This window comes from Sciurus vulgaris (genome assembly GCF_902686455.1).
Source record: "Sciurus vulgaris genome assembly, chromosome: 7".
Classification (NCBI taxonomy): Eukaryota; Metazoa; Chordata; class Mammalia; order Rodentia; family Sciuridae; genus Sciurus; species Sciurus vulgaris.
Window position 1 is genome coordinate 15,886,580 of NC_136467.1, and position 13,876 is coordinate 15,900,455.

Sequence of the window (13,876 nt, forward strand, 5' to 3'; positions counted from 1 at the left end):
GGAGGGAGGAACTACAAATGGTGATAAGTTTGAGCCAGAATCTAATTTAACAGTGTCTTCAGAATGCCAACAGAAGTTTGTAAGATACCTGCAATACGCTTGGATGACTAAGCATTAAACTTTTTGTTACTATTGCAAAAAACAGATAATAGCACGAAAGAGTAGGATGTTGTGCCCCTCTGATTTTTGAGAGTCTATGGCATCATATCATACTCTCCTGCCTATAGGTAAAACCTAGAGTTTGGTCTGACTTAGGAGCCAAACGATGCATCTTTTCTTCCTGAGTTAGGTGTGTGTGCCTGCATAGTGTGGACTCAACTCTGGGCTTTTCCGTTTTACTTTAGGAACACCCAAGAGCTTGGAACCGGCTTTTGGGCCTACATGTTTTGTTTTTGTTTTTAAATATCTCTTAAATAGTACCATTTTTTGAGGTTCCTAGGACATGATAATTGGCACAACATTTATTAAAAGTTCCTGAGTATTTAGGGATCAAATTGTTGGTGCTAGATGGGACCTTAGCAAACTTATCATGTGACTGTCTCATTTAAAGATGAGGAAACTAAAACGATGTGCTTGAGAGCCACATCTCAAGTGAAACTGCTAAGGCACTGGTTTAGGCTTTGCTCCCTTCCCCGAAGCTCCAGTCCTATGACCACACACCATCTCAAGGTTTCGCTGGAACGAGTGAGAACAGAAGAGAGGCTTCAAAAGTCTAGGTACTTTAGAGAAAGCTGCTTTTAACAAGCATTACTAATTTATAATTAATATAAAATAAGGCCTTAGGAGATGCAAGTTTTTAGCTTGGGTCTCCAAAGGGCTATAAGCAAGCTATTAGCTTAAAAGTTACAGTACAACTTTGTCTTAAATAGCTACTCTAAACTATGGTCATTATTATTGGTGCCCTGATCTTTCTTCAGGGAGAACTATGATGAGGACCATAGATGAAGTATGATATTTGTGCAACCTTAATATTGGATTTGATTTGCAAAATGACAGATATGGAAAATGACTTGGGAAAGGATACCCTGCAGCGCTGCTGGGTACTGACACCTCGCTGCAGGCTCACCTGTAACCGGACTGCATGTTCGTGTTTCCGTTTCATGTCATTGATGTGCCAGGCCACTCGCTGCATAGTGTCTATAGCATCAAGCACCACGTCATAGCCGTCTGTGTCCTTGTCGAGGTGATTTTCTATTTCCTTTAAAAAAACAGATAGAACTCTTTGTTTTCCTTTTTTTTTTTTTGCATATAGCAAGTAACAAATAGCACCTCTGCGACTAGTGCTTATATTTTATTTTTGCTTATTTATTTGCATACTACCATCATTCCTTAAGATTTTGAGGAACTTACCAGAAATACCTGCTGCAAAATAGTAAGCTGGAAATTAAAAACAGGTTTAGGAATAATAAAAGATTACAATTCCAGGACAAAGGAGATAGAACACACAGTAAGTCTCAAGGAGATATGACAGTTAAAATAGATATGAGAATTGATCTTACAGCTTAGAGTTCTGAGCTTCCTGGTGACCATGGTAAACTGGCTCTCAGTAATTCAGTTATCACCTTACAAGATCAAAAACTATATCTCTTTTCTTTCACAGAGGAAACAAAATGTCTCACAAAGGCCTCAATGTGTAACAGACTCCAAAATGTAGTAGACATTATCTTAAAAAAAAAATACCAGAAGGTACAACTCAGTGGTAGAACAAGTGTTTAGCATTCATAAAGCCCTAGGTTAAGATCCCTGCTACCAAAAACAAACAAGCAAATAGAAATCTCTAAAGTGAGTACATTTTCATCAGTCAGGGTTTTAGAACCTCGATGAAGTTCATTGGACACGGTCTTTTGCAAGCTCACAGGTACCATGCACTAACTTGTCTGATGGTCTGAGCCGGTTACGTTAGCACCCACCTCAGCATGGAGTTCCACAGCCCCAGAGAGGGGAGAGAAGGACACAGTCTTTGTTCTAATTCCTTTTCTTTCTTTTTCTTTTTTCTTTCCTTTTTTTTGGGGGGGGGGACTGGGAAGTAAAACCAGGGACACTCTGCTTCTGAGCTACATCCCAGCCTTTTTTAAATTTTCATTTTGAGACAAGGTCTTTCTAAATTTCTCAAGCTATGCCCAGTACTGAAAAAAATTTTTTTCCAGATTGACCTTGAAATTGCAACCCTCCTGCCTCAGACTCCCAAGTAGCTCAGGTTATAGGCATGCACCACTGTATCCTGCAAACTCTGTTCTAACTATTTAGAGGATGTTAGACTCCTGTACCTGGATCCCTCAAGAGTCAAAGACTATTGTTTTTATTTTTTCCATAATAACTAACAGATAGATGGTCAATAGATTTTTTTTTTTTTCTTTTTTCTGGTGCTGGGACTGCAACCCAGAATCTTAAGCATGAGAGGCAAGTACTCTATCACCAAGTGACACTCTCACCCCAAGTAATGCTTATTAAGGTAAAAACTATAACTCTAATCCTAGGTATTTATATATGTGTATGCATGTATGTATGTACATAAACTGCATCTATTTTGAACATGTACAGACTTCTTTTCCTTATTATTCCCTAAACAAGATGTTGTAACAACTGTTTATAAAGTTTACACTGCAGTAGGTATTGTACACCATCTAGAGATGATTTAAAGTATATGGGAGGTCACACATGTGTTCTGTGTAAACCCACACTATTTTAGGGGTGAGACTTGAGCATCTGTGGGTTTTGGTATCCTTGAGGGTCCTGAAGCCAATCCCCTGCAGATACCAAGAGATGACCATTTCTACAACAGTAAGAAACTGAGCCTGAGATCATTTCTATGACATTTATCGTGCAAAATCAGCTAAGTAGCAGAGGCTAAATCTTATGGTATCATTTATACAAATTAATTCCCATTATTTTACATTGACTTTGTAAATATCAGTTTACTTTCATTGGGCATAGACGTTTTCATCCAGCTAAAACTGGAAAGGAATTTACATTTTCCCCCATACTCAGACTCGGGGGTTGGAAGGACCTATGAAACCATACTGCTAAACTTGTTGTAAGTTCCAGATTAACAGCAAACTAAGAAAGAGTAATAATAATTTCTTCTTTTGGTTTGAGAGGCAATCCTGTCCATCAACAAGCAGGCTAGAAGAGCAGAGGCTACTGCTTTGAGGATTTTCATGGTTGGCTGTACAGCTTACAATGATGTGTGTGACCCAGGGAACACTCCAAGCCACCTGTACAAGCAGCACACTGCAGAGGCAACCTGGAGCTGGTATGGATTTATCCATCCACCGTTCTTCCCTTTTCTTCTTCATCACTAGCTCAATACAGAGAGTAAGGCTGTTCTCCCCACCAGTGAGCTTTGGGTCAGGACCCTGACTTGCAATCTCACAGGCTGTCCTGAGAACTTAACTTTCTTTTGCAGGCTGGTCACCTTCTTGTCTAGAAGACCACAGTAAGTCTTAGCTGTGATAGTAACAGGGTTCAGCAGAGATCTGTCCTGGGATAGGTATTATTTAAGAATTATTTGGATGCTGATTTAGCAAACTTACACTACTAAATTCAAAATGTCATTAGGACTAATTTAAAAATTAAAGTAGTATCTCTAATGTGGCTAAATATAGTGTAAAATGTTCCATGGATGAGCTCCCCAGGCAAGCAGACAAAGCTAAGAAATTTCTGGTAATGTTGGACTGACAAAGTTCTTCTCTGGTTTAAAATCCCTGTAAAGAAAGATCTTAACGTATTATTAATGTAATGAACTACAAACACTAGCTTATTTTCATTGAGCGCCGTGAGCCTCAGGGAAGGTGGGCACCTTCTGGGCTTTGGAGGCAGGCGGTTTGCCCCAGAGCCCTGCTCTTGACCTTCCTGCTCCACTTCTTGCCCCTGGTGCACAGGTAAGCAAGCTCGGCTTCCAGAATGCAAGTCAACAAAACTTTTTTCCATTTTTATCAGCCTCCGTAGAGGATAAGAAATGAGAATCGAGAGCTACGTCTATCTTTGATCTAAAGACTCTGAATTTTATAAAAGTGATGGAAAACGCTACCAAGGGAAGGTGTCTGGAAGAGAAGCCACGGTAGCTCAGAGAGCTCACCGCACATCTGTCCTCCCCTTCCCAGCCCCTCCTCTTTGCTCTCATACAAGAACCAATCTATGACAAACAGCATTCCCTCCCAACTTCCCACCAAACTGGGGCTCATGGAAATAAAACAAAACAGGAAAAAACCTGTTTTCCATTTGGATGATAGCTTCCTGCCTGAAAATGTCACCACCCAGCACAAGGCACTCCTAAGCCCTATCACCATCCAGCTAAGATTCATCTTTTGATTTGGCCGTTGTCAATGGGGCTGCAGGCCTAGAATACAAATATCTCTAATTCCTCAAAGCAGATTAGTCAGTTGTAAAGCATGAGAGTAGAAAATGTTTCCATATGTCCACAGCCTTTCTGGTATTTTCCCCCAAACTTACTATACACACACAAAATCTCTCTCTGTCCCCTTGGAAAGGGCTCAAGCACAGGCAGTAACTCACATGCAAAAGGAGATGATACTTGAGAATCCGCTGAACTGGTTTCAGGAGATAGGACCCCAGAGGAAGCGAGTGTTTCAGAGTTTCCTGACGTTCCCTGAAGAACTTGGCCAGCATCTTGTTCCGCATGCACTCAGTCAGCACGGCCACTGACCTGTGGGAGGAATCAAAGTTTTTTATGTCAAGCGATGCAGTGCAGGGGTATCTGAGTTTTGATGTAGCACCGCAGACTCAAGGCTTCTACCCAGCAAGATCCCTCCTTCTAGAAGACACAGATCCATGCCAGGGCACGTGGTTTGGCAGAAAGGATCTGAGCTGGATTTTAGCCCCCACTTGTGCCCCACCTGGGGTCTTCGAGAAATGCTCACACTGCAGATCTCATTCATTTTCCACAAGTCAATTTTAAGGTGTAGGTGACTTTGTACTAAGGAAAAGTAGTTCCTTCTTCCCAGTAGATCCTTGCCAGTAAATGCCCGCCAGGGTGTTTGCCACCTCTGATGATTACCTTTGTATGATGTACAAGCCTTTTGTGGGAGCTTCCTGGGAGGCCTTTTTCCACAGATAACTTCCCTTTGAGAATCCTGGAACAGATCCCCTTTCCACCTCCAAGTGCTTCTCTTCTTTCTAGACAGTCTCAGTGGTTGGAGAGGAAACCTCACCGCAGGGTATTAGAAAAATGTGTTGGATTTCCTCCTTAGCCCAGATCCCTGAAGGTACTAGGGATGCCGCTAAAACAGCTTCTGGAACAGGCGAAACAGCACTGCCATCTTAATGCTAAAGCAGGCTGCGGGGCTTGGGTGGTCATCACCTAACATCTTATGTTCTCAGACTTAGAAGGAAGCAGGTAGGAATAATGTCATCCCTTAAGTCATGAACATGTTTTCAGGATTAATTGAGAAAAATCAGACAGAGCCAAACAACAAAATAAGACTCTAAGAAAGAAGTTAAATGGGAGTCTCATAATGTAAGCCACTGGAATCTTTGTACCCATCTGCTTACAAAATACCCGTTCAAACTGATTTATAAATGTGAGTCCAAATCTCAGAACTCCCCATCACGTGACCTGGAAACTTTTCTCAGGTTCTTTAGCATCAGAACCAGCTGCCTGGCCTCAGCCATCTGATGGCCTAAGCCTCTGCTGGAGAGTGACACAGGACAGGCATCTGAGGACAATGACCTGGTCTAGTTTTTGCCCCTCCTTGGGGTAAGGAGGGAGGGGCTTGTGCCTCTTCACCGTGAAATCACAGGGCATCATTGGCATGAAGAAAGAGGATACCAGTTTGGGTGCCAGGACACTTAAATGTCACCAGACTGGATCCAAAGGGGGAAGAAAAAATTGTCAGATGGGCTGCAACACCTGGCACTCCTGGCTTGCTAAGACGGGAAAGGGAACCTTAGGCCTCAGACCAAACTGATTGGAGAGAAGGGACAAGAAACGACTTCTCTGTGAATATAAAAACCAGTCAGTTGGGCAAGCACCAGAGGCACTGTCCTCATCCAGAACACCTCACCAGCACCTCTCTGCTAACTCAGGTTTCAAGTCAGACTTGAAATAAAAACAATAAAAAAACCCACTTTCTCCAGTAAACTGTTCTTAACTACCTTCACTGGGACTTGTCACTTCTTACCTCACGTATCTTTAACTTCTACTATACATTACAGAGTGTGTGTGGTACTGGGGTCTGAACAGAAGTGCTCTATCACTGAGCCACATCCCCAGGCCTTTTTATTTTTTATTTTGAGACAGGGTCTTGCTAAGCTGGTTAGGGCCTCATTAAGTTGCTGAGGCTGGCCTTGAATTTGCCGTCCTCCTGCCTCAGCCTTCTGAATTGCTGGGACTACAGGTGTGTACTACTGTGCCTGTGAATCCATCCTGTTTAATTTACATTTATTATTTGATCTTCCCTAATGTGCTATACCACTGTTACATTTGGTTAAGTTCTACCCTCAAAAGAATATAAACTGCTTGAGGAAAAGAGATGGTTGTTTATTTCTGAGTTTGGAACTGTGCTCCATGAATGCCAGGCTCCTTCCAGAACGCATGGCCTCATGCATACTAGGCAAGGGCTCTACTACTGAGCCATATCACCAGCCTTGGATGACAGGCTCTTAAAAATGCTCTTACCACAATTCACAATAGCCAAACTATGGAACCAGCCTAGATGTCCATCAACAAATGAATGGATAAAGAAAATGTGGTATATTCAGGCATAAAGAAAAATGAAATTATATCATGTGCAAGAAAATGAGACCACTATGTCAAGCAAAATAAGCCAAACTCTTAAAAGTCAAGGGTCATATGCTTTTCTATCATATATGAAAGGTAGAGAGGAGAAAAGAAAAGAAAGGGATGGGGGATTTCATGAAAATCGAAGGGAGAGGAGCAGAATTGAGAAAAGGGACCAGGGGACAGGAGGAGGGCAGGGAACAGGGAAGTACTGGGAATGATATTGGCCCAATTATATTGTTATATTGTGTGCGTGTATGACTATGTAACAATAAACCCACCATTATGTACAGCTAAAATACACCAATAAGAAATGTGGGAAAAAAAAGCTCATGCAAAGGGATTTTGCCTTTTCCCAGAATCTGAAGCAGCCCAACATATAAAAAGGCCAACTTTATTTTGTACTTTCCTTTTTTAGTAAATCTTCCGAATTTGAAATTTGGAAAGATCATATTACAGATTCTGATCATCGAGTCTAGAACTTTGTTGATTATTCAGTTTGAATGCTTTTCCCTCAGGAAGAAGTTTTGTGGAGAAGCCGAGGGCTGGGTCTGTGATTTCTCTGAATTAGGGTGTGGTGTAAGCTCGTTTTTGGCTAACGGACCATGGAATTTTGTTGGAGCATCCTATCATTTCCTGATATTTTCAGCATCGAGGTAGAAACAAATACGATAGGAGAAAAAAACTGAGTGACACTGTGAAGCAGGGCTGTGTCTGCTGACTGGGACGGGTGGTAAATGCTCAAATACGTAAGCAGAGTTCTTTTTCTTTCTTCCTTTTTTTTTTTTTTATTTTAGTGGAAAGTTTGGGAAAAGCATGGTTGACTAACAACCAGTAAATCACCACAACACAATATCCTGACAAATATTTAGACAGTACAAGCCTCTAATAGGAAGTATTTCATCATCAGTAAATCTGAGCGTTTGGCTTCATACGACTATTCCATGGGGTTTTTCTTTGAACAAGACCTGCTTTCTGGGCCTACTTCTGTGCAGGGCAAGAAATCGTTTTTCCCTCCCACATGCTGGCTTCTCTTGCACATGGATCCTGCCACCAGCTATATCCCTGGGGACTTGTGTTTTCTAAGATCAGTCACAGAGTGTGTAAAATCTCCCCCGTTCTCTTCCTGGCTGTCCTTGGGATAACTCAAGACTGCTAATCATATGGTTTAAAAATAAATAAATAATAAACAAGGTACGGGGAATCACCGTGCTACAGAGGTCCAGGCAACTTTAGCATGAGGCCTGAGATTGGAGGAACCTCAGCTGGCTGGGCCATTCATCATTATGTGACAGTCCTGGAAACATCGGCCTCAGCTTCTTCATTCATAAAGTGGGGATGGGGATGGGATAAGGGTGGTGAGGACCTTCACCTTACTGAGAATCTATCAGGTGCCAAGCTCTGGGATGGGTGCTCTGGGGCGTTGCTTGAATCCTTCAATATCTCTCTGGATGATTGTGGAAGTTAAATTCAACATTTTGCATTTAGAGTGTTTAACACAGCGCTCAGGAAGTCAGTGAGTGACCAGTAAATTTCTTTCAGAGAAGAAAATGTCTACAGTTGTGCCCCATTATATTGAGCCCCTGGGCTTTTACTAACTGATTAATATATGGCCCAGGCTGCTCCCTAACTGCCCTCCTGCCACCCCTTTCTTGTGTAAGCAAAACTGAGCTAACAACCCTGGGGAGACCCCAGGCCCCCTTTTCTCCTGTTGGCTTCTCACACTCTGTCCTCTTTCTGAACTCCATAAAAACTTGTGTAGTTCATAAAACTTAGGGAGCAAATACAGAACACACTTTCTCCCCAGCTGGATCACATAAATGCATCAGCGGTGCTTCCCAGTCTCAATGAGGGAAAGGCTGAAGGACGAGGCCTGCAGCCGGCTTGCCTTTGGAGATACCTAGTAATCTTTTTGGTCTCTTAATATGTCTTTCTCATTATTTTCCTGCACTGGCTCTTGGCTTGGAGCCCCAAAGCCCAAAGGGATCGGTGGATATCTGGGATCCACTAGTCTGCTCTGCACGTATTCTGTTTGCCCACAGTATTCAGCACCGGGCCAGCCAGACAAGACCTAGAACTTCACATGTTGGATATACTGACTTGAAACATTATGGAAGCGATCACAAGTGAACCCAACTCATTCCTGATCCATACCTTGGGTAGTTGGTGCAATACTGGGTATAAATGTGGAACTCTTCACTCTGCAAGGGAAAGAGAGACTTTTATAGGCAGAAAAGCAGACATCAACATTCATTTAAAAATAGTAAAAGAAAGAGGTCTTGGGCCTTTAAATTTCTTTCTGCAATCACACTGACCTGTCTGCAGAGCCCTGGTAGGATCGTCTGTAACCACGTTATACACCTAGAACCCGCACACATTGCAATTTACTTGGGTCCAGTAAACACCTGCTGTGTTCCAGTTTCTGCCCCAAAGTGCACAGCGTGGGAGGGAAATATAAGGGAGTAATTTAAACTTCATGTAGGAAGAACATGTTGGAGGTACAAGCAGGAGACAAGAAAGCTTCCATGGGGGTTAGGGATATGGCTCAGTGGTGAAGCACTGCCTAGCATGTGTTCAAGCCTCAGCACCATACACGTACACAAAGCTGGGCACAGTGGCACACACCTGTCATCCCAGCAGCTAGGGAGGCTGAAGCAGGAGGATTGTGAGTTCAAAGTCAGCCTCAGCAAATTAGCAAGGCCCTAAACAACTCAGTGAGATCCCATCTCTAAATAAAATATTAAAAATGGCTGAGGATGTGGCTCAGTGGTTAAGTGCCCCTGGGTTCAATCCCCAGAGCCCCCCGCCAAAAAGCTGCTGTGCACTTTCAAGGCCTTGTGGATGCCACTGTCACTGCCCACTCCTGTTCCCACCCCTCTCACTGCGGAGCCATTGGGCCTCCCTTATTTAGATTCAGGCCTCATTTCCTCCAAGGAGCCTTCTGTGAGCTCTTGGATGGGCCAACAGCTCTTACTCTGGGCTTCTATCACATCCAGTACTGCCCTCTCTGGCAGGACCAACCAAAGATAGTGACATTTTCTGTTTGTCCATCTCTCACACTAAACTGAAAGTTCCTTCAGGGTAGAGGACATACTGTGCTCATCTGGCTCCTATCTGTTGAACTACTGAATTCCCCTCTTTCCTATTAAACCAAAAATCATTCGAGAGCACAATAAAGCCCACTTGTCTGCAAGCATCTAGCACGGCAGCAATGCCCCAAGGGCAGTCTGTGTCTGACTGTGAAATGCCTGGGTCCTGCCTCCTGCTACAAACATACTCCTGTCCCTAAAACCACTCCGTTTCCATAGCTACCTCAGTCTTGTAGATATCTAGTCATATTTATCTGAAATTGGGAAATATTAAATATTTGCTCATTAAAGGATACTTCTTTGAGAAGGTAGAATCGTGACTTCCATACAAATATAAAATGAATACTGTCAAGTATTTTACTTAACCTATTAAGGAGGAATGTATTAAGACATTACGTTTGGATCAAAGGACAAATAAAAGTATCGTAGTTAGGTCAATGAGGATTGCTGAAATGAATTTACAAATAGACACAAACCTATCTTTTTCTGTGGGGATGGGAGGGGAAAGAACTCAACGGTTCTTCCATGGGACAGAATTCATTTGCATTCTGTGGCCAAGAGTTATTTGCGCAGCTATCAGTTATCTTAAAACTGATGGGAGTTGTAAAATACTTCAAAGATGGTGAAAGGTGCAGAACCTGTTGAATTGTGTGATTTGAAAGAACAAACTAGAGAACTGTACATTTTCTACTGGAGACACCCCCCAGTGTTCTTAGTGGATCCCTAGGCTGATGAGGGGGAGAGGTGTCTATGCAGGCAGGTGCCACACAGAAGCTAGGCTTTTACACAAGTGTCTGTTCAGACTGCCAGGCAGAATAGATGATTCAAGGCCAAAAAATTACCAGATCTTGAAAAATCTCTACTGAATTCCATTTGAGAAAGAGTCACTGGACTCTCTGGTGGCACTTCGCATTTCACTTTTTCACACTGCTTTTTACTTCTTAAACTAGTTTATGCTGGATTACATGCAGTTCTAAGACAACTGATTTTTCCTAACTTTTAAAAAATTTTTGGTACTGGGGATTGAACCCAGGAGCACTTAACCATTGAGCTACGTCCCCGGCATCCTCCCCTCCTTTAAAAAAATTTGAGACAGGGTCTCACTGAGTTGCTTAGGGCCTTGCTAAGTCACTGAGGCTGGCTTTGAACTTGCGATCCTCCTGCCTCAGGCTCCTGAGCTGCTGGGAATACAGGTGCACACCACTGCGCCAACCTTTTCTTAATTTGAATGCTCTAATTATTCTTCCCCCCCCTCCCCAATTCAGAAAGAATCCTTAGAATCCTTCTTCTTCACTGGGATTAGGTTTGACATTTTAGATTATTATGGTGGAAAATTTCAAGCATATATAAAAATAAAAAGGATGAAATGGTGAATCCCAAGTGTCCACCATCCAACCTCAGTAATCATTAACGCAGGGTTTACGTCCCACCTATTCCCCTGCTTCCCCATCACTTTGAAGCAAGTTCTAGAATTCGTATCATTTCCTTTGTATTTTAGTATGCATCTTCAAAACAAGCTCTTTAACCAAGAGGCACCACCACAGGGCCATTACCACACGTAAATGATTCAATGTGGTTCAAGGAACCAGACTGTCTCAGTAGGGCTGGTGACAGTGCCATGGTACATATCCTGCTGCTGGGCTCTATGTGGATTAGTAGAGCTTGCTCAGATTTAGGTTCTAAAATTTGGCAAAATCCACCATAGGTTATACTGTGCTTTCCTCCAGATGCATCTGATGTTTGTTTTTTCTTTTTCTTTTGTTTTATGGATTGAATCCAGAGCTGCATTCCCAGCTCTTTTATCTTTTAATTTTGAGACAGGGTCTTGCTAAGTTGTTAGGGCCTTCCTGTCCTTTTTGTGATGCTCACAGTTGGCAATTACTACCCAGATCTATTTCTGTATTAGGGTTACAAAAGATGATATTTCTAATGTTGTTGTTCCTGCTTCATTTATTAGTCAGAGTCTTTTTAAAAAAGGAACTTTCTCCTATGAACTGTTGGTTTACAGTTTGTGTAGGATAAATGATCTTTTTCTTAATTTTCAAAATAATGTGTTGGTTCTCTATCATCCAGCAGAGGCGACCAGTTTGGTTTTTTGTACCACTGTAAGTTCATAAGCATTTAATGAGTTTTGACTGTTTTCTGTTGTCTTTGCTGATGCTCCAACTACCCCATCTCTTGTTGACAGAGCCTCCTCTGAACACTGGCCTTCGAGCCCTCCTATCCCCTTTGGTGGATTCTGTGTTTCCTGGGCGGGTGAGATGTCCAGAATATCTTGTGCCTTTTCCACCACACACTCAGGCTTCATGGAGTCCTGATCCTTGGGTAGAAAGCATTTGGAAACCACAATCTGGGCATTAGGGATGCTATTGCTACCGAGGTAATCATTAGGATGGAGTAAGAAATATGAAGTTTTCTAAAGGATAAAATACATCCTTAGTCTATACTGGTACAGGTGGAATATCTGTAATCTGAAAACCCAAAATGCTCCAAAATCTGAGCATCAACATGATGCTGTAGGTGGAAGATTCCAGCCCTGACCGCTGGTAACTGATGGCAGTCAAGATGCAAGTACACTAAAAATGTTGTGTGACAACCCTCTGCTAGGTGTACCGGAAACATACATGAATTTTGGGTTTGGATGCGGGTCCTATCCCCAAGGTATCTTATTATGTACATATAAATATTTCAAAATCTTCCCCACCAAATCTGAATTCTGAAATACTTCTGGTATCAAGTATTTCAGCTAAGGGCTACTCAAGCTATCATTCAGATGCAGCAGTACTGCATTTAAATTAGCCTCAAGCATTCTGCTGTCTGTATTTTCCTTTCTCTTAGCAATTCCAGTTCTCGATGTCACTACCACAAACACTTTTTTGCTTTATCCCACGACACACTCAATAATTTGAGAGTAAAAATCGTAACGCCACGATGCACAGATTCATCACTAAGACAGTTAAAGATATATGTGCTGTATTCTGTCCACAGCATCCTTCCAAATCCACCGGCATTCCCTCTGCACGGCCATGCCACCAACTTGGCACACGATGAGTTGCATGTGCTTCATTTGCCTTCTGTTTCTGCAGACCGCTTTTTCAAACTTTCATCTTGCTTTATAACTAAAATATTTATATTTTTCCAAGTCGACTCCACAAAGAAATATCTAAAAAGAAGTCTCCCCTGTTCTTTTTCATTCGATTCTCTCCTTGACTCCTGTTTTAATCTTACAGGTTATCCTGTTTCTAAACAGACATATCCTCCTTTTCTTAGATAAACAAATTGAGTTATGCTAGTGATGCTCAAACCTGAGTGGGCATCAGAGGCCCCCAAGGACCTGCACAGAGGGCTGGGTCCCATCACTGGGAGTTCTGACTCAGTAGGTCTAGGATGGGGCCTGAGAATTCACATTTGTCACAAGTTCCCTGATGATACTGGGACCACACTTTGGGAACCATGGTGCTCCACACACTTTTATCCAAGCCTTCCCCCCAAAGTCTTTATTTATTTTTATGCTTCATGGTACTCCATCCTGTGGATATGCTATGGTTTATTCAACCAGCTTCTTGTCTGGGGACATGTGGGCTGTTTCTAGTCTTTTTCAGTAACAAACATTACTGCAAGGGGTAGCATCATTCTTAGTGAATCTTTTCAGTTGATCCTTGGAGAAGAACTTTGAAAGCAGAAATAGGTGACAGGGTAAATTCTGATGCTAGAAACAGCCACATCCTTCACCATAGGGTCTCTGCCATTTTGTTTTTGCACATTTATGACAGCATATGTTTCCCCATGGCCTCGTTGACTAGATTTTAAGCATGGTACCAAATGCTCAAGCACATTACTATTTAAAAATCTAAATTAGTTGCCACCTTTCAAACACTGGAAGATAGAAATAGCCCAGTTTCTGGTGTCTCCCGAGAAAGTGTAGAATCCATGGGCAGAGGGCCTACAATTTCACATGATGAATACTATCCCATGAGACCTAGCAGGCACCTGAATTGCCATAGTCTCCACCTGGGCCCTGAAGTTCACCTGTTGGCACCGGAAGCCA

The 13,876-nt window shown here is 42.4% G+C and overlaps 1 protein-coding gene across 5 annotated transcripts in view; it reads right to left on the reverse strand.

Moving 5' to 3' along the window:
* The window catches only part of PLEKHG1 (pleckstrin homology and RhoGEF domain containing G1), a 206,132-nt gene that overhangs the window by 24,059 nt on the left and 168,197 nt on the right, over window positions 1–13,876 (reverse strand). For all 5 annotated transcript variants that reach the window (XM_079146629.1, XM_079146630.1, XM_079146631.1 and 2 more), the window contains 3 exons: window positions 8,894–8,940; window positions 4,516–4,666; window positions 1,067–1,198 (listed from right to left, as the gene is read on the reverse strand). In XM_079146629.1, coding sequence (XP_079002755.1) covers window positions 1,067–1,198; window positions 4,516–4,666; window positions 8,894–8,940 — 330 coding nt within the window. The remainder of the gene's footprint in view (window positions 1–1,066; window positions 1,199–4,515; window positions 4,667–8,893; window positions 8,941–13,876) is intronic.